General features: G+C 40.9%; 1 protein-coding gene across 35 annotated transcripts in view; it reads left to right on the top strand.

Moving 5' to 3' along the window:
• Nucleotides 1-21,686, top strand: part of TCF7L2 (transcription factor 7 like 2) — a 208,359-nt gene that overhangs the window by 171,140 nt on the left and 15,533 nt on the right. For 17 of the 35 annotated variants that reach the window (XM_050958084.1, XM_050958074.1, XM_050958075.1 and 14 more), the window contains 6 exons: nt 6,286-6,418; nt 8,754-8,856; nt 11,691-11,777; nt 18,869-19,009; nt 20,016-20,175; nt 20,928-21,047. In XM_050958084.1, the coding sequence (XP_050814041.1) occupies nt 6,286-6,418; nt 8,754-8,856; nt 11,691-11,777; nt 18,869-19,009; nt 20,016-20,175; nt 20,928-21,047 (744 nt within the window). The remainder of the gene's footprint in view (nt 1-6,285; nt 6,419-8,753; nt 8,857-11,690; nt 11,778-18,868; nt 19,010-20,015; nt 20,176-20,927; nt 21,048-21,686) is intronic. The other 18 variants (XM_050958088.1, XM_050958080.1, XM_050958079.1 and 15 more) reach the window with 5 other exon arrangements.

Here is a 21,686-nt window from a genome sequence, read left to right as displayed (position 1 = left end):
TCACCAGTTTGGTTTCCTTTTTGCGAATTTAAGTGGAAATTTCCTGCGAATCTTAGAGTCCCCCTCCCCCCACACCTTCCTTTCAATGCCTCTTCCTATAGGTAGAATGCAGAAAATGTTGAGTGTGGAGGGGTTAGTGAACATGTGATGTTTCAAAACTCAGAGAGGAGTTCAAAAGGAAAAAAGAATTCACTTTTCTTAAGTGACTTGCGGAGCGTTACAAGCCAGGAAGCTGTCTTTGTGTTTGTTTGAGAAATTCGGGTAGGCCAGATTTTGGAAAGCTGGCTGGTTTGTGCTATAGCAGGTAGGCCCTTGTTTGTTAGAATAATTGTGCAGCTCCGAAGAAGCCATTGAAAGAGAGAGAGAGAGAGAGAGGAAGCAGTTAGAAGTGCAAGAGTGTTTGTGGTTTGGGGGGGAAGGGGGTTGTTAGGGGGTTGGGTTTTGTCAAGCACTGTCTGTGGGGGGTATTGTTGCCTGTGCTTCTGTCATCATTTGTGTGAAGGAAGAAAATGAACCTTTTTTAGTAGGGAGAGTTCTGATTATCAATAGAGGCCTTGTCCTCTGTTACAATAGGCAGTTAGCTTAGGGCAGGACCTTAGGCAGAAATGAGCTACGTTAAACTGCGAAAGGGCTCAGGCAACTGTATTTGCTATAATGGGGCAAGGGGAAGTAGATTTCAGGAACAAATGCTTAGTCAGGTGTGAAAACATTCTTAAAAAAAAAAAAAGAGAAACATTCCAAGTCCAGTTAGTAGCCTAAGCAGAATTGACTTAAATCTTTATTCCTAAAGGAAATTCTCCATCTGTGTTGTTTTTTGGTTTTTTTTTTAATCTTAGTTTAGTGTGTGTGTGTGTGTGTGTGTGTGTGTGTGTGTTTTGTTTTGTTTTGTTTGAAATCAGTCTGAATTATTGATGTTAAGGCACTTTGGGTTTGATGTTACCTTGTGAAAGTTAACAGTGCCCAGCAAGAGCTGTTACTTGATCATTTTGAAGAAGATGGGGAAGAAGGCAGTAGCAGTTGTCTACAGGTGGTCTGATTTGTTGGGCATGCTGAAATCCTGGGAGAATTTTTCTGTTGATCTAGTTTCCTGATAAAAAGATTCACCCTTGTGTAAGACCAATCAGAGATCAACCTTCAGAAAAGACAGTTCTTTACTCTTTAACTGGCTCTCTGCAGCTGTTAACTTCTGTTAATGTTTTACTGGTTGCAATCAGCATAGCTATAACAGCAGCACCTGGAGAACACTCAGGCAACCAGGTATACACCTATTTTTGATGTAAACTGGTCCTGAATAAGTACCCTTAGCTGGCGGAGAGAGAGCAGTCCCTGGGAGGGCCACGTAATTCAAGACCACTGTAGATCTTCTGCATCCACCCTGGCGGAGGGGAGAAGACTGACAAACCCTCTTCTGTGCTGCTTTTGTTTTATTGTACTAGGCTCATAAAGGCACTTTCAGACCCCATCTTTCTTCTGCAGAAAGGGAAAGCAATAGGGGACTATTGAAAAGGAGGACATGGCAAAAAAGACAGGCAGAGATATAGCTCCATTTGTTTTCACTATCTGTTGATTAATAGGTTTAGAGGTGAATGGCAAGCTTTCATTCCTCTTAGGTCACCCATAGTGGAGGAAGAGTGGGGGGTCTTGGATATAAGTGCCTAATCAATCTTTCACTTGCCACGTTCCAAATTGTGAACACTATAGGGGGTGAGTAGGAGTGTCTAGGATGGTGGCAGAACATCTCCTGCAGGCTAGCAGAACTTGATGCTTAAAGAACACTTGAAAGGTTAGGGGTCAGCCAAGGGGGTCTTTCCCCACGCTGGAGTCACAGGAACTGTGTGTATAGAACGGGAAGGTTTTAAGCTTTGCTTCTTGCAAAAAGCCCCTTTTGCCCTCCATCGTTAGCTATTCAATGTATAATTACGGGTATTGACTAAGAAAACAAGGGAGATTCAAGGTTAGGGTGCCTGGCTTGGTAGTTAAGCCAAGAAAGGCTTCTGCATCAAACAATGTAACAGCTACAATCCAAGTTCCTTAGTGTCTTAAGGAATTTTCTGTGTTTTTGTATTTTTTGTGTATCCGTTTTTACAGATGCCATATTAACTTGGCACAATAGATTTCCTGTTTTCTGTGCTACACTTATCTCTGTGTTCATGTTAACATTACTTTGAATATATACCAAGTTTTAATCACCTGAGTCAAACTATGCCCTGATATACAGGAATTACAGTAACAGAAACTTCCTATGATACATTTTTATTTTCGCATCTCCAGTAAAATGAACAAAGTGTGATTATTATGTTCTCAGTCGCACAGGCAAGGATTAGAGGGCTGGGTGTTTTTAGTGACTGAGGAGCTATTAATCATTATACAGCTTATATTAGCTTCTTCAGTAGATTGAAAATATTAATTGGAGGGCTGTGTTACCTTCATGGCAGACGGTTCTACACACATATATAGCTCTTTCATTTTAATGTCGTTACCATGCAGCAAAGACTAATGCACAGTGATTTCACACGCAATTACCAGCAAGTTTCACCGAAATTATTCAGATTATTTTGGGGGTCACCTGTCGGCATTTAATGCACACCCATTTTAACATCCCCACACCCTGCATGTCTCCCCAATCCACTTCAGTCCACAATTCAGCTTTGCTTTTTAATACTGAAGGTTCAGTTATGGTTTGAGTCATCTTTGGTTATGCATTTCCAAAACCATTATCAGATTCCTGTGTAGAGATTAAGTTGTTGATTCCATGTGGGTCTGATTTCATCTTTCCTGCATCAGGCATAGCCAGTCAAGAAAAACAAACTTGTGATGTAATTTGTATTTTGTCCTCTTCCCCCCTTCGATCCAAAGCACTAAATACCTTGTTTCAGAAGAACGGGGGAGGAGGGGCTTCATAGCAGGGTCCTTGGAACGCTGTAGATGTGTATTTTGGGTTTGGGGTTTTTTTCCTGCTGTTGCATACATTGTTGCTAATCTGTGTGTAGTGGTACAGCTCCACTTTTCACATGTGTCATACCATGAATGGGATGTTTAAAGTTGCTGTTTGTTTCCAGAAAAAAAAATCCTTTTATCTTATATCTTAAACTCTCCTGGGCAAAGTAGTAGAAAATACACTAGAGAGAGCAATCATGCATTGTCAAGAGGGGATGGGCTAAAATGATCTAGTAGGTCTTTACTATCTGTAACTTTTATGATACACCTGGTTATAGCCATTGGGGAGTGTTAGGGACAGCACTTGTGACTCAGGAAAGGCTCCCATTGAATTCAACGAGAGAAGCAAGTTCAACATTAAACCTGCCCTGGCCCACAAACATAATCCTGTCTTGTGCTGTTTTTCAAGGACGCTTATTTAATATAGTTCAGTAATGTTGCTTTTTAATTAAGGCTAGCTTGTTTAGTTGGTTTATGCATAACTGGCAGTTCTTCTAAACCATTCATCCCTTCCTCTTGCAAATTATTGGCTATCTTCACACTGAGGCAAGACCCCTCCCCCTTCTTTTTTGATCTGCTAAATTCAGAATATTAAATATAATACAAATGCAGAGAAATCTAGGTTGGCTGTAGTGTAGTGATACAGTTCCGACGTTACTTGAAGACAGACGCTGATTGGTGGTGGTTGGTTTGTTTTTTATTTTTTATTTTATTTTATTTTTTTTTTGCCTTGTTTAAGATGCAAGTGTAATTTCCCCATCCTCCCCAAATCCACTCCTCCCTGTCCCCGGCCTCCTCCAGCATGATCACTGGGCTGGGAAGAGCCAAAGGCCCAGATTCTATAAACCCATACTCGCATGAGTCGTCCCTTTGACTTAAGAGGGACCTAGTTGCATGAATGAAATCTGTTCACCTGAGGAAAGGTTTGCAGGCTAAGGCTCTGACTTCTGTTCTTTGTTGGCAAGGTGTTAAGTAAAATGATAATTTGTCTCTTCATGCTTGACTCACGTCATTTTGCAGCGGTGTTGCATGGGCTCTTGGAACATCAAAGCAGTGGGTGGTGGTTTCACATAGTTTACATGCACTGTCAGAGCCAGGCCACCACAGGGGCTGATAAGTATGCAAAGCCAACGTTCTTCTATTTTTTGTCAGTTTGTCTGACCCTCCAAAGTTGTTTCTTCAGTAATTTTTTTTTTAAATTAATCAGCTTGGGTTGTTTAGTGGTTTCTATCAAAAAATTAACCTTCTGTAAAAGCCATACCTTATTTTGATAGCATACTGGGATCTGGCTGAATGCTTTTTACAACCTGTTATCTAGCAGTGCCCTTCCAGTTGCTCCTCTGTGCCACTCTTACCAGCCGCACCACGTGTTACCCAAAGATAAAGATTCACAAATCTCTTGGCCAGTGATTCCCTCTTGTCAGGAATTATAATTCTTTGTGATCCATAGTTTTCAGACGGTTGCTTTGCACAAAATGGCACATGGTGCTGCATGGAGAAGCCCGGTAGTTTGGACAATATCTGTCTCTTTGGACAATACCTAATATGACTTATTTGGCCAAAGTTTTCAGTATTGCCAAACTTTCCCAGGATAGTTCACTCTTAAGAACACAGAAATTTGTTAGGCTTTTTCAATTGACTTTTTTCACATAAGGGGCCAAATCCAGCCCTTGGATGCCCTGGCATAAAAGCACAGTAATTGTTGTGGTCAGCAGTGTAGTCTGTATGACAAGCCTATGATCCTGCGAGCACAATACACTGGAATTGGCAGCACTGGATTTCACATACTAGCCATGATCTGTGTCACACAGCTACTATTTGGCGTGTGCCACTGCGTGAAGAGATTAAAAAATTAATAAAAACAAAGCAAAGGTTATGGAAAATAGCTCACAAATTATCATTTGAATCTGTCCCCAATAGAATATAACATTATACATTAACCTGCATTTGAGAGGCGTTGTACTTTTCAAAAATTCAGTATGCTTTTTTCCCCTCCTCCTGTAGAAAGTATCACCCTTTAACAAAAGTTGGGAATAAAAATAGATGTGCTTTTAAGAGATGCACAAAATGATCAGACTGAGCTCAAGTAATATTTTGTTTAATACAGCGCTGGGGAAAAATATCTGCTTGACAACTTGTACCGGCAAGTTTCAGTCCTCTGAATTCTAGTGCCCTTCAGGAAAGGGGATTAGAATGAAAACACTGACAGACCCTGAACTGTAGTGGCGCTAGTGGGCGCTGCTGGAGTATCACTTCTTTCTTTTAATGTGGTTCCTTTTACTTGATGTTAATGCAAGCTGTTCCTTACTTAAAGTAATAAAAGGAAATGAAGACACATTCTAAAATGAAACTTGACTCTAATCCATTCATCATCTAATACTAGCCTCTTTATCTTTGCTGGTACCTAATCTGGTTAAATGTCCCTGTTGTAGGATTTTAGTGAAAATCCTCTGTGGGGAATAGGGTTTTTTGCAATTGGATTACTTGCAATAAATGGTCCAGTAGTTCACTTGTTTCAGCTTAATTTTTTCTTTGTGATCTTGTAAGGGTAAGTTACAGTTCAACCTACTCTTTCTTTCTCTCTGTATTTCTTTCTTCAGGAAAAAAAGAGAGAGAATAATTTTGCCACTTATGAAAACATAAGAAAAATCTCATGATATATACCTGCATGACTTCTGTGGATTTTATTTCTTTTTGGCCAAGTGACTTTTTCATTTCAACTTCTGTATCTACATTCCTGCCGTTATTTGAAAATCTGCATGTTTTAGTAGCACAATTCATCAGTATCCAGTTAACTGATTAGTGCTATCTGTTGAATTGATAATTAATCAGGTCTCTTATAATATGCATAAAATATGCAGGTGTTCATCTGGCAGTTTAGTGCTGCCAGATGAAGGGAATACTCCAAAATTATGAGGACTTTTTATGCAGCCTCTTTATAAAAAAGTGTAAAATGTAGACTGGTAGCTGGGAGAGAAGAGAGAGACCTTCAGGTCACTAAGCATTTGGGTCTCTTGCTAATTAAACTGGGGGACTCCATCAGCAGCTCACTGAAGAGCTTGCATGCATCACAGAGGTGAAGCTTGAGGAGTCGTAAGAAAAAAATCTACTACCCCATAGGGAGCACAAAGGGTCAAAGAGAATAAAGAAAGATTCTTACCCATTTACTTGTGAACAGGATGGGGGGGGGTGAAATTGCCCCAGAAACACGGAGGGAAAACATAAGAATCATGTTACAACTCTTGTCAATATACATTTCTTTAGATAATTCCAAAGACTTTAGGGAGGATGAGTGTGCAGCATTGTTAACAAAGGGTGTTCCCCTACATCCTCTTTTTCTTTTGACAGTCTAACAAAGTGCCAGTTGTGCAGCACCCACACCATGTACACCCTCTCACACCGCTTATCACGTACAGCAATGAGCATTTCACACCAGGAAACCCTCCTCCACATTTACCAGCCGACGTAGATCCAAAAACAGGTAGGTGGGGAGTCTGGTTGTGAGAGGGTTGGAGAAAGTCTCTGTGGTTTGTTTTGAGGGGTGAATTTCCCATGCTGCAGTGGCAAATGGTTGTGAAATATACTGAGAGAATCCAATTTGCTTTTGAATCATTCTCCTAAATTAGTGACGCTTTAGATCTAAACCTGTTGGGCTAAGTTTTCATAAAAAGCCCAAGAAGCTGCACATGGAACGCTGGGCCTTCACTCATCTAAGCCAGTATTTCTGTGCAGCAGAGGTGGAACAAATACACATTTCGATCTCTGCCTGATTTGCCGGCGCAACCCAAGGAGTTAAACATGTTCATTCTGTGATCTGCACTTACAAAATTGCAGCTGGAATTTTAAAGGTGGTAGGTCGCAGTCAGTTTCAAAATGAATCTCTCTGATTCCCCAAAACCCATTGTTTCTGTGTCAGAGGTTCAGCCATTTTTCTATTATAATGTTGAATTTCCATCCACCCACGCTGCTTTTGTTCCATCTGCACACTTGCAACTTTTTTTCCCCCAAATGTAAGTCTACCCAAGTCTTAGTTCACCCTGAGAGCAATCTTCTTGAATATAGAGCAATATAAAACCCTGCCTAGATTTACTGGTCTTAGCAGAATAGAATTTACGTGTTATTCTAACTTTAAAAAAGAGAGTCTGTGTTTAACATGTGGCCCCACAGATGTCATATAGGATATGTCTATACTCCAGTTAAACACTCACCGCTGGCCCATGTCAGCTGATTTCGGCCCAGGGGGCTTAGGCCATGGGGCTATAAAACTGCAGTGTAGACATTCGGGGTTGGGCTGGAGCCTGGGTTCTGAGACCCCACAAGGCTGGCAGGTCCCAGAGCCCAGGCTCCAGTCTCAACTCAAACATCTACACTGCAGTTTTACAGCCCCAGAGCCCGCGCCTCACAAGCCGGAGTCAGCTGACCCCGGCCAGCCATGAGTGTTTTACTGCATGTCCTGATACCGATAGTGTCTGTCTTCCTTTCTTCAGCCTCCATAGAGTTCTCAGTGGCAAATGTTTTGTTGTTGTTAATCCAAATCCCTGCTAGTTAATTAGAAGGCAAATTTGAAACAGTGAATACGTGTTAGAGTTTGTCAAAAGAATTGCTCTATCATATGCAGATAAATTATCTAAACCCCAGCTCGTGAATGAACTGGTACACTGTGAGCTGTTGTTCACTTTACACACCGCAGCTGGGGCTTCCTTTTAATTGTACTTAATGCTAACTTTGCATGGCTTAAAAGGAGCCGTCTAGCCATCCCTGTAAAATGAATGGCATAGTCAACCACTCATTTAAATAATGGCAGTACAGGGAATAGCTTTTAAATGGTTATCGTAAAACATATGATTAACGTCTGCAGACTGTTTACTTTTCTTCTGTGAACATTCTTTCAAGTGTGCAAATAGCTCACTGTATGGTTAAAGCTCAGTTAATCTGTTTGGTTTTTGTAATGGAGAAAATGCAGCGTCTGCATGAAAATGTCACACAGGGAGATTTAATTTAGAGATTAAAAGCTTCCTGGGTGATTTAAAAAAAATAATTTTCAGCCATGAATGCAGTGCCCCTTCCTTTTAATGCTCTCTGTTTTAATTCTGCTTCTGCCGTACTATTTGAAGGTCCCAGTCCTGTAACCATTACCTGCAGAAGTCCCATTGACTCCAAAGGTAAGGGTTGCAAGATCAGACCTTATATTTGGAGCTGAATTCCTTTAGCTGTGAATATGCACGGCAACAGGACTAAAATATCCCCACACCTCTTCTTTTTATCAAGCACTATCAGGACTCTGTCTTCTCACCTTCAAGATTTTAGGGTAGAGTGGAGACACAAAACCGAATGCCTCATGCTCACTCAAAAGTGGGGACCGCTTAGAAGTATAATGGTTTATTTTGGAAGTTTACTCGGAATGGGGCACAAGGAGGGGTGTGGCTGGGGGCTCCATCCTTTCAGGCCTCTCAGAGAAAAATCCTGAGTGATTGTGGGAGGAGACCGTCTTTTTTGTTCTATTTGTACAGCACCTAGCCCAGTGAGGTCTGGGTCTCTGATGGGACTGTTGGGACTATTGTAATACAAATAGTAATGGTCTTTGGTGGCAGGGTCAAGAGGATCAAACCTCCCCTGTTGTTTGATGAATCTCATTTACTTACACTATAAAGTGGCCCATTCTGGCAAGTGCAGGTTAAGGCAGTGGGCCAATTGTTGGAACTAGTAACCAAAATCACTAGCATAACCATGGCATAGAAACCTACATGTTTTTTCTACCCTCTTTTATTTCCTTTCCTGACCCAATATTTATGCCATTTCACTTTCCTCTTCCCTAGGAATTCCAAGGCCTCCGCATCCTCCGGATATATCTCCGTATTATCCGTTATCACCAGGCACTGTAGGGCAAATCCCCCATCCGCTAGGATGGTTAGTACCACAGTAAGGAGTTCCATTTTTTATTTCCATTTTGGGTTTTTGACATGTCTAATTTTTAATGTAAAAATAAGTGTGTATATGTACTGAGATAACTGTATTTGCCAGCTGCCACTTTATGATGTGGGTGAATTGATAACTGCTCAATTAAGATTAAATAAACCTGGGGCTCTGATACCAAGTCATATGGTAGTAAGCAAACATGCGCACTCAGGCATCACTACACATACATATTGTCTTTATCCAGCCGATGGCCCGTGAGGCATAAATTCGTAGCCCCTCTGTTAAAACACTTTATAAATACATCTTTGCTGGATGTCTCATTTTTCACAGTCCCTGAGTTTGATTTTGTGGTGGCTGATGATGGTTTCAGTGGTGTGGGTTTTTTTTAAATGTCGTCACCATTAATGTAACTCTGTAATTACAACTGCATTGCTCTTCTACACTATGAGTCCCTGTTTTCCATGTGGGGATGGGCAGAGTTTATGTTGGCTGGCGAAATGGATGACATCTGGTTGAAAAGGTAGCAACTTAGGAGTGAATTTTTATTAAAGACAAGAAAAATGAATTAGTTCAGATTAAAGATGGCCAAAAAAAACCCAAAACTCACCCACGGGGAATGTCCATTTGTTTATTTTTTGCACATGTAGAACTTGTAGGGAATGGGAGTCCCTCAGATAAAATGCTGTGAGTCATTGGTACCTGCTGCCTCTATGTTGCCATCTCTGAAATGGGTTTATAATACCTCCTTGCCCACAGTTTAGTTGATTATTGTTTGTAAAGTGCACTGAGGTCCTGGAAGAAAAGGATCTCTGCATTACAGTATAATTTTTTATTGCCATAAGATGTGTTATTCACATATAAAGGATATTTCAGGCCTCACTGATATTGGGAATCTCAGGCTGAGTTTCCCAAGGACATGAGTGCTGCATTATACGCTAGGTTATTTGCTCTAGCCACATTGGATGAAGTTCACTTGTCTTTGAGGAAATGGGATATATATATAAGGAACCGAGTAAGGGGTAGAGGCCATAAAATTCATACGTACACCCAGACCTGAGGACATGAATTGCGGGTGGAGTGTAGTCCTTCCATGATCTCTATACCAGCTATGAGGAGTCCCTGGTCACTGGATATGCATATGTGGATTCAGTGATCCCTCCTGAGAAGCCCACATGAGCGGTTGTTTCACACACTTCCCCTCCTCACAGGGTTATGGTGCTTGGTGCTTACAGGGCATGAAGGGGTCTTCACACTATAAAGAAGAGTGGTTGAAGTTCACCCTTGTGCTGGCCCTGTCCAAAGGGGTGAATTTCACCAGAAATGACAGCTCTAGCAGAAACAGAAACACAAGGCATTGTTCTGTCTAAACGAAATCCCTTTTATGTATGTGGCAATTTCTCTCTTGCTCAATAAGCCAGCTTACCTTTAGGATGCAGGCCCCACACTTGTATGCACTGGTCTTTTTTCTCACAGTGGCTAGTCCATCCAACCTGTATTGTTCTCAGGCATCACCTGAGTCTTGTGAAATAGTTGTTTATTTTAATGGAAGAGGTTTGTACAATAAAGAAGATGACACTCCTGACATATAAAATAAATACACTCAGCTTGTGACCGTATACTGAAAAAGTTAAAGTGAGGGAGTAATGGATAGAAGTCCCCTCATCTCTTAGCCATGGCCAGGTGTCCCTTTTTTCTCCTTTCCAGTGGAGCCTTATTGTGTCTTGGCATTTTGTGGACGTACAGGTCACCTTTGGGCATTAGATCATGTCTGCCATATGCAGGTGCTTATAATCACAGGATGTGGTGGCCAGTTTCCTAATGCACGTGGAAACACTCACCTGCATGTCAGGTAGGAGGCTTGCAACCCAAATCTTCAATTTACACCTCTGTATTTGTTTAGCTACTCACAATTTTTACATTATTTTTGTGGGATCTTTGTTGTGAGTTGATACCAATAATCCCATCATTTAAAAAACCAAATCCTTTTTTAGTTTAAACAATAATACAAACATCCAGCAAAGGTAGATAAGGGTTTTTATTTTAACTGCTCTACCTTTTTTGTTTCACAATCAGCTACTGGACCCACCTATCCTAAACTGGCCTGGTTATCTCAAATGGGTTATGCTTAAAAAACAAAACAAAATAAGTATCCTACCAGCAGAGCTGATATCTATTTGAAGGACAGATAAAAAGAACTAGCCAGCACAGACAAATCTCAATCAGAAAAAGTTGTGTGTCTTTCATGAGGATGCTGTTTTGCATGTTGCTGTATTTTTTAATTATTGTAATGAGGTGTGATTGTCTACTGGTTACCCACAATACTTCTTGGGGACTCTCCCCCGGTAACTCTTGTCAACACTTGTTAATCTGACAAAAGGCTACAAATTAAGCTCTGTTAATTTAATGTTTTCTCACCGAGATCTAAATACCGAAAGAGGCCCAAAGCGCAACTGAAGTCCTTTGATTCACTGTACTTTATTTTGGTATAAATTTACATTCATTATTGTTTTCCTTTGGATGTGTAGCCCTCAATTAGTGTGATGGCTCCATTAAAGCAAGCGAGACTTCGCCTTTAATTATTACAACAAAACACCTAGTTTCAGCTTGGGGAGAGGGTCTCTATTGACATAAGCAGAGGTTATAAAATTTAATTAGCCATTCCTATCAGATTTATGGCATTCAAATTGTTCTGTGTTTCTTTCCTTTGATCCTTGCTGTACAATCCCCAAGATTTTTGTTCTGATCAAATGAGAATAAAGCTTACTGTGCAGAGAGAAGGTGTTTTTTTTTAAACCTTTTTTCTTTCTCTCACTATTTTTTCCCCTTCTTCTTTCCAGGCAAGGTCAACCAGTTTACCCAATCACAACAGGGGGATTCCGGCATCCCTACCCAACAGCTCTGACTGTCAATGCTTCCATGTCAAGGTGAGTTCAAAGTACTGAGGTCCTGAATCAAGGGCAAATGTAACTCCTCTTAACATTCTCTGTAGAGAAGTGTGTTTCATCTAGAAAATGCATTTCTGGAAGCATTTAGTTAAGCAGTCATTTCCAGTTTGCAAAAAACAGAATTGTCCCATCTGATGAGAGAGGGAGTCACAACACAGCCATTGAACTTCAAAGTTTGGGAGGCAGAGACTGTGTTTTTTGAAGCCAACTAATTGAAAAATATAGTAGTCCATGACATTGAAAAAGCAAGGAGAAGTCCTGACATGTTTTGCTTTCTCAGTGGCTATCATCCAGAGCAGTGCTCTGTGTAAGAAAGGGGAGGGTGTGGGTGTATTATTGTTATTCAGGCTGAGTTGGAAGGAAGGTTATTGTGCTTTTTCCCCATTCCAGAGCTCAAAACACTAGTAGTCAACATAAAAGTATCTCCCTGACCCTCTAAAGCTTTAGAAGTATATACTTCTCCCCCTCCCTATCTCCAATTAATTCCAGCTAATTTTCCAGGGGCTGCTAGTTTTATTTACAAACTGGTTGGCAGCACTATGTTTAAGTAATCACTAATTGCTCCTAATGATAGTTTTATTTTCTGTTCATCTGATTTTCAGTCTGGTTAATTAAATCGGTGGAGGTTTAGACTTTCCTGATGGGCTGAAACAGCTAATCCATTTTGATGATGGCACATAATTAAATTAGCATGCATTACATAGCAACGTTCTACATCTCTTTCCCTCGCTTGCCCCTCGCCTACGTCTCTGCAGTTAATACATGCAGGTTACAGTACAGAGGAAGATTTGAGTAGAGAATGGTAACTCCTACCTTAAGTAACAGAAACCTGTAGCCAGGGCTGGAGAGTGAGTGGGGAAACACTCGGTGTGTGTTAAAGAAATAAATAAACTTGATAACAGAACGTTCACTTGTTGATACAGTGGATAAAAAGAGACGCCTGAAAACCTAAATTTGTATAAAAGGGCCCAGTGCAGCTAGAGATCCAGGGCTGGGGAAAAGCTGCAAATTAAGTGACAATTCCCATTTAGTCTTTAAAATATGTACAAAAGATTTGAAGGTGTGAGGTGAGGCAAAGTAGAGCTTGGTTCAGTTTAATTATTATTAGTGAGGCTAGTTTCTTTCGTTCTTTTGAGGGGATGCTATATTCCCAAGACAGGCCTTATGAAAGGTAGCTAGTTAAAAAGAGTATACAGCAAATTAAATACATTATTGTGGTAATGGGACTACAGAAGTACAGGTCTATTATACTTATGGCAGTTATAGGAAATGTAGGATCCTTGCCCTGTTCTAGCACATCCTTTGATATTCATTCCATTCAGCAGCAGGGCCAGGACTTCTCAGAATTAAGTGATGGGTCATTATACTTTAAACACCATGGAGAAGCCTAGATTGGCAATTAAACAGCACTTGCTGACACTCGCTTGTGCCACCCTGTGACCCCCTTTAGATTGAGATGTTGGAGCTCGGGGCCCTCAGCCTGCTAAATTGGTAGCAGGCACTTCTCCTGACGAGGGCTGGCTCTGAAATCTGCCAGCTTCAAAGGGAGCAAGATCATGTATAAACCATAATGTGGGTGCACCGTAGCTCAAAAAATAAGGCAGGAATAGATGAAATGTTACAAGTGCAAGGGGGAAATGAGAGAATAATGACAAATCTAATGCAACTCAAAGCAGAATTGTTGCACAGAAAAATGCATCCCACTGCTTGTGCATAAAATCAAGGCAGGCAGATGACATCCAGTTAACAGAAACATGTCAACAGTGAAGTAAAGTGAGAGTGAGTAAGAGAGAAGCCCCTGAGACAGCCAGGAACAAAAAATTAGTTGTCCTTAACAAGTTAAGGCTCATCATTATATTCTGGCTTGGAGCCATAAAAGCAGACAGGGGTATATAATGAGCTGCTTAGAATTTTTAGGATGTTTATTGCAATTCATGGAATCTTGTCTAAAGAAAGGAATTTCTCAGGCAAAGGTGTGTGTACTGCGGGGGGCGGGGAGGGGTGTTTGTATATGCATGCACACGCACACACACCGTCTTCTTTTTATCTGCATTTATATTACACGCATGTGTACAGACATATATAGATACTGAAAAGTATGTATAGACACATTTATTCTTTGTTTCGGCCCAGAAACTTCTTTGTATTTTACCCAGTATGGGTAATCCCTATGGAGAGACCATCTTAAAATGTGTAGTTAGGCACATGGTTTCTCACACACCATGAAATCCGTGAGAGCGTATATTAAACACATCTGCACACCTCCATAGGTGAGCCATGTGAAGGAGTCTAATGTTTCTCCTCTGAAGCTAGGTAGTTCAGAAAAAAGGCCGCTGTTCCATCATGAACTCACCCACACGTGCCAAGACTCTTCAAGAGGCATGTCATGTCATGACTGTGCTCAGTTCTGGAAACTCTGCAGTACATAGGCACAATGCTAGAAAGGAGTTTTGAATGTGTAATGGAAGCAGCTCTGAAATGTAAGATGTGCCCTCTCTCCGGCTGTAAAAACAGTGGCATATTCCAGTTTATTTTTCTCTCTCTCTCTCTCTCTCTCTCTCTCTCACACACACACACACACACACACACACACACACACACACAGTCTCTTTCTTTGTCTGTCACACCCAGGCTCGCGCACACACACACACACACACACACACACACACACACACACAGAGTCTCTTTCTTTGTCTGTCACACCCAGGCTCGCGTACCCAAAGACCCTAGTCCACATTCTTTCAAAACAGTTTTATAAAGTGTACCCATAATTACCTGCACTGTGATATTGACCTTGCATGCTTATAGTGCTTTTCTGCCCAGAATATCCCCATGGGTCTTTGCCATCTTAATAGTCACACTTAATAATTAAGGACACAGCTATAAATAGTTTATGAAGGGTTAATAAATTATTAATTATTGTTTAATCAGTTGTTAGTGTCCAGGGGTTGCTTATAACTTTCTAATAATGTCCTTATAATACCAACCAGATACCAGAAACACTATTAACTGCAGCGCGATTATCTATTAATCCTTTATTACCCTTTATAAATTATTTATAAATATATCTGTAATACAAAGGGTAACTAACTTGACAAACTGATGGGTAAACAATACACCCACCACTGAAAAGCAGCCACCTCTGAAGTGAAACCCAGCAATAATTTGACAGTGTGCTGTAACACTACACAGCAGTTACACAGTGGCAGTGAAGAATACCTTTTGTAATGGAAATTTCGGGGAAATTTAGTTTTGCAGAATGTAATTACCCAAGTTGGAATTAAGCCAACTGCATAGTTAGCACTCCCCAGCTCTGACCTCTATGCGACTATAAATAAATAACTGAACAGACTTGGGGTATGACCCAAAGCTCATTGAAGTCAATGGGAGGGTTCTCTTGATCTTCTGGGTTTGAATTAGGCCCTTGAATCATACTTTGAAAGCCAAAAACGTAACTAAAAACTTGCAGTACCAAGCTTCAGCTTACTCTCCTTTCCCTAATGCAGCTACACTTTGTATCTGCAGTTTATTAACTCAGAAGGAAGCCATTCTCATTATCAAACAATAACTAGAAGCTCCTGGCAAACACACAACCTCCCTTGGACAGATGCCACTACTAAAGTTTACCTATCAGCAAGTGATTATTCAGTGGTAGTTGCCTGTTGATAGAGGTTGCCACATCTTTGATATGTAGAATATGATGGATGAATTCCTGGCTCCACTGTTAAGTTTTTGCCATTGACTGCAGTGGAGGCAGGATTTCTCCCAATATGTATGTGTTGTATGTACATACACGCATACATATAATTAATGTGCGCGTATACACACACAGTTAAAAGGGCTGGTCCGAAATTTTGAAAACTTTGAAATATCTGTACAAAGTAAGAAAATGGTTACTTCTTAGGTAGATTTTTTTTTTCATTTTTTGACCAGCTCCTATTAAACATTCTGCCAAAAGAAAAGAAAAACCAATATTTTTTTGTAGAAGTTTGGTTTCAACTGAGATTTTCTGACCCGATGTAATATATTGTGTAAGTGGTATGTGTCATTTGTGTGTGTGTATATATATATCTATAGATCTATCATAGTGAGTTTCTCCAATTGTTCTTTGATTATTTTCACTGTTTGTATCCTGTTAGAGCCTACAGGCCCAAGATCGTAGACACTGCATAGACACACAGTGACAGACAGTCCCTTGCAATCTAGGTAGACCACACAGACAAGAGATAGGAGCGGGGAAAATGGCACAGAGAGATGAAGTGACTTACCCATGGTCATATAGCAGCTGAGTAGTGGAAACAGACAGAGAACCACGGTCTGCTGACTCCTGCACCAATGTTTTGTCGACAGTGCTAACCTGTGCAGAGAGAAAGTTCCTTTCCCTGCTCAAATGTTCTGTTCCGCTGCTGCCATCCACCTGCCTTTTCCAGGGCAGGGAGAGAGAGACCTTTTGATGCAAGAGTGGTTGAACAGCCTCCTTGGAGACCCATGCCAATGAGCGCTCTTTGGTACCAACAGTAAAAGTCAAGAATAATAAGCACAGTCTATTCCCTGTCCTCCTCTTCCCCTACCATCAAGGCCAAATCACCTTCCTTTTCTCCACCTCTTTCTGCCTAAGGGCTTGGCTACACTGGAGAGTTGCAGCGCTGGTGGTGGGTTTACAGTGCTGCAACTTAGGAACTGTCCACACCTGCAAGGCACATCCAGCGCTACAACTCCCTGGCTGCAGTGCTGGCTGTACAACTGGTCTGCTTGGGGTGTAACGATTTCAGCGCTGGTGTTGCAGCGCTGCTCATCAAGTGTGGCCACCAAAAGCGCTGTTATTGGCCTCCAGGGTATTAGGAGGTATCCCAGAATGCCTGCTCACAACAAACCGGAAGAATGGCTGAACTCTGTCCGAGCTCCCCCGAGCTGCTTATCTAAAAAACAAACACAGCTCCTGTTTGCTCGATTGAGCAGAGGCAGGCAGGAGAATTGCTTTGGAAGGTTCACAGCTGTTTGTTTGAAGAGAGAAGTCACACGGCAGAGGGGGAGGGGAGAGTCAGTGTTGAGTAGCTGCTTATGTGGTCTGAAGGCTATTTAGGAGTGCATAATTTGCATTTAGTGAATAAGAGAGGGGTAGGGGAAAGGCTTGAAACTTTTAAATTGATTGCAGGTTGGTGATTTGTATGTTCCAGTTCTTAGAACTTGCAAGGCAGGGAGCTGACAGATCCAAAAATCCACTCACTCTCTCTCTCCCCCACGTTCCTCCTCACTCCCCTCTTTTGAAAAGCACGTTGCAGCCACTTGAACGCTGGGATAGCTGCCCACAATGAACCACTCCCAACAGCGCTGCAAATGTGGCCACACTGCAGCGCTGGCAGCTGTCAGTGTGGTCACACTGCAGCGCTTTCCCTACACAGCTGTACGAAGACAGCTGTAACTCCTAGCGCCGTACAACTGTAAGTGTAGCCATACCCTAAGGCCTGAATTCCCTCTCCAAAGCTTTGACCACCTTTGAATTCTCCTCCCTTGTCAGTCGGATCACTCTTCCCACCTCTGCCATCAGACCCAAAACACCTCTTCTTCCTAATGATCCTGAGCTCCACAGGGAAGTAGAAAAAAGTCTGCAAAGCTGTACTGGAAAGTTATTTACCAAAGGGTTGCTCCATGTCCTTCTGTAAATGCAGTATAGAGTATTTAGACAGTGCATTCTTAAAGAATGTATTAATATAGGGTAGAATATTAACTAAAAAATACCATGAAATCTTGTTGTCACATCTCTGATCTTTGCACAGGTTCATATTTAATATAGCAGTCAGTCGTATAGATTGCTGCAGTATCAACATAGATATTTAGCAGGAAAAGTCATTGTATGCACATGGTAGAAGAAAAATCCTATTCTTAACCTATACAATATAGCTACAGAGTACAGCTGTACACATACTACATACATATGGAACTGTCACTCGGCCAAGCTGCTCTCAGAACCCAGGCATTTACATATAGCAAACATCGTTTAGAGAACACACAACTTTGGTTTCTAGCCCATTTTGGGGTTGGAGTTTTTGTAGTGTGTAAAATCCCCCTTGGCCCAAAGGTCTAGGCCTGATTCATGCTGTGAGATCCTATTGTCTTCAGTGAGGTTGCCTGAGAGAAAGTTGGGGTCATGCTTTTTCTTATTTACTATGAAACCTTTTTAGACCGCTGAGTAATAATAATAAAGCTAAATACTCCTCTGAAAGCTTGTTTATTTGTTATCTGTGAGTATGCCTAAAACAGCGTTAGGGTATATATTTTATGGCCCTGATGCTGCAGTTAGATTCACAAAAATGGACCACGTTTCCCTATGGATCCAGCTGTAGGATCGAAGCCTGTGTCTATGTATTTGATGATGTGAATTAGAATAGATATAGTTTCTCTAGATTTTTGTAATTAAAAAAAAAAATTGAGGTATTTTTTTGAGGTTTTGTTTGTTTTTTACATGGGTTTAAGCCTTCCTATGTAAACCTAATGGTTCAAAATTCATTTCATTCCCTGATCTTCCCACCTTCTGGTAAAGCAGTATATCGCAGAGGTTAACCAAACACAAATAAATATATGATTTTGCTCCATCCATAAAATGTGGTTAATGAGGCATGTACAAGGATTGTCAAAAATGCATATAAATCATGGCAGCATGAATATTTTATTTTGCTGTCAATATGCAACAAAAGATGTCATCCTTAATTCTCAACCTGGTTAGGACTATAAAAATTGGTTCACTAGTTGCCACTGGTAATTTTACAACAAAGCAATGGACTGCTGCTTTCCCTGCAAGTAGCTGAAATTCCACTTTTCCATCCAAGTTCGTCAGCTGAACTTGCCTTTGTTAAAGACATTAAAAATCATAATGTCTCATGTCAGTAATGATAATGAAGGGGAAGATTGGTTTTAATGACATTAGAAGAATCATTATGTTTAATTTATCACTAATTAATGTTGCTGATTTCATATGCTTTGTCTAGCTGTCGTGCTAGTTATGTGTCTTTTTTTTATGTGTGTACACATCCCTCCCCATTCATTCATTTTTATTCTGACGATTTACACAGCTTTCTCTCCTCTAGGTTTCCTCCACATATGGTCCCGCCACATCATAGTTTACATACGACTGGAATCCCTCATCCGGCCATAGTCACACCAACAGTCAAACAGGAATCTTCCCAGAGCGATGTTGGCTCACTCCACAGCTCGTAAGTTTCACATTCATAGTTTTATTTTTAGAACAATCTAATTGCAAAGGGGTGGGGAGGAGTGTTTCACACGCAGTTTTTAAAATTCCGACTTTACTTTGCTATGATTTTATTGTAAAATGTATGTGAACAGGATTGGTTTTTCTAAACGTAATTGACCATAATTGTATTGGCCTTGTGTATCAAAATAATAATAATAACTTATTTCCTTGTAACAGTCCTGAGAAGTAGGTGAGTAGCTGGGGAAAATGGAATATGTTAGTCAAGATGTCCAATAGTTAGTGTCCAATAATTTTGTATGCCACTTTTTTAAATGTCCAACTTGAGATACATAAGTGCATCCAACTGAGCACCCAGAGATTAGGGTACCCAAAATTAGAGGCTGATTTGGCGGGGTGAGGTGTCGAGGAAGGGCATAAGTGACTTGCCAAAAACCACTGAGGGAATTGGTGTTAGCTCTGCAGTTAGAATTAAGGCAAATCTTGTTTTTCCTGCCCTGTACTCAGAACATGCCTGATACTCCCCCTCTCTGGACAGAGTATTTTTTCCCCATTTAATCATATAGGTGATATCTGGGGGCACAGGAGTGTGTTTTGTTATTGTTTGCATTGTGTTAGTGCCTAACAAACCCAGTCATGGACCATGGTTCCATTTTGCTAGGCACGATGTTCCCAGATTCTCGAAGGTATTTAGTCTCCTAATTCCCATTGATTCCAGTGTGAGGATCTGGGCCTATTTTCCTTACTTCTGTTTTCTAAAGGGATAAAAATAGACCTGGCTAGGTTACCTGTACACCTAGTGGTTCTCATGTAGCAGCCAGCTTACTCTACTCTACTCAAGTTTTCAGTGACCAGTTGCAGAAATTTCAATATAAAATGAAGGTAGTGTTGCTGCAGAGCTGTGTTTAATAGGGTTTATGTATAGAGATTGAGGGCAATGAGGATGATGAACGTGCGAGAGTTTTCTCACTATGCGATTCTTTGTCTGTTTTGTCTTCATTATCCAGAAAACATCAGGACTCCAAAAAAGAAGAGGAGAAAAAGAAGCCACACATAAAGAAACCTCTTAATGCGTTCATGTTGTATATGAAGGAAATGAGAGCAAAAGTGGTAGCAGAATGCACATTGAAAGAGAGTGCAGCCATCAATCAAATCCTTGGTCGAAGGGTAGGTAATTAATGTAACCAAAATGAGAGAGAGAGAACCATATGGTGAAAGTCTTCAGGAAAAAAAATCTATTGCGAAGATAGAGAGTGTGTGTTGTCCTTATTCTGGGTCTGTTTTGCTAGATTATTTTGATACGTGTATAGGGTTGAAATGTCTATTTCAACAGAAATCAAAATCAACCAAAATATCTTCCTGCTTATATTTATGTTTTGTTTTCATGAGCATATTTTGCTATGTGGCGCCACTTGTGGGACTGAAATAATAATGAGATCTATTCTTTTTCTGCTATTTCCATGGTCTAAGGACTTGAAATCCCAGATTTCATGTTATTTTGGTCCTAGAAATGGCTCACTGTGGTTTTTGGGGGGATAAGGGAGGGTGTCTGTGAAGAATGTAAATACAGGGACTAGCCTCTTCACAGACTAGGGGAGAAAAAGCAACATGGAATGAGTATGGGAACAGTGAGGAGAGGATGCTTTACCAAAACCAGATCTTGGTCCCGTTAACAAATGATTGTGGTTTGGGCCCATCTTCAGAAAAACAAAAGGACTGAATGAATATAAATGATTAATTCATTCTCAGCTGGGTAAACCAGAGTCGTAAATAAAATATTAACTGGCTGTGTGCCAGATTATCTATTTTTATCTGGTTTTTTTATGAAAATGGATATACACACGCACAGAGCATGTTACTGATGTACTGTATTTTAAAAAGTTGTGCTTTTGATTCTCTTTTCTCTTCCCCAACCTCAGTGGCATGCATTATCCAGAGAAGAGCAAGCTAAATACTATGAGCTAGCGAGAAAGGAACGACAGCTCCATATGCAGCTTTACCCAGGCTGGTCCGCACGGGATAACTATGTAGGTGGCTATGTAGGTGGATATTTTTTTCAGTAGTAGAGTTTGTAGAAATGTATTGTTTACCTTGAACCTGCTGAACTACGTCCACACACCCCGCACAAGCACTACTTTGAAAGGACGTCTCAGGACCCCAATCTGGAAACAAGAGCGGATGCTCCATCCGCATTGCCAAAACAATCAGGTACAATTGACAGCCCTCTGCTTGGAAGAGGCTCCCTCGCTGGGATAGCAAAGGATGTAAAAGGTTAGAATTGAGGCATGTGACTAGACCTCTGTGAAGACATCTTGCAGGGTGTCTGCCTTCAGTATGCCTACCTCTGGAAGATGCTTTTAGGCATGTGCTCATTTAAAAAAAAAAAAATTCTCCCCACGATGCCTCCCCTTCGTCCCCACCAAAAACGAATCATTAGTGTCTTGTGCTTACCTGTGTGAGAGTATAGTGGAAAGTGGAAGAAAGACTTATCCTAGCTTCAGAGAAGGACTGGCAACGAGTGACATGTTTGAAAGTCTTGCTCTCAAGTGGGGCTAACATAAATTATTCCACGCTCTACTGTTGTATATTTCACGTATGTTATGCCTTACTGTAGCCATGTTTTATTGAGCTTCTATTGTTTGGTGTTTTTACACAAATACCTTGAGACTGCAGTTTGC

The sequence above is a fragment of the Gopherus flavomarginatus genome, chromosome 6 (genome assembly GCF_025201925.1).
Source record: "Gopherus flavomarginatus isolate rGopFla2 chromosome 6, rGopFla2.mat.asm, whole genome shotgun sequence".
NCBI lineage: Eukaryota > Metazoa > Chordata > Testudines > Testudinidae > Gopherus > Gopherus flavomarginatus.
Note: the sequence above shows the minus strand (reverse complement) of the source record. Positions and strands in the feature narration are given on the sequence as shown.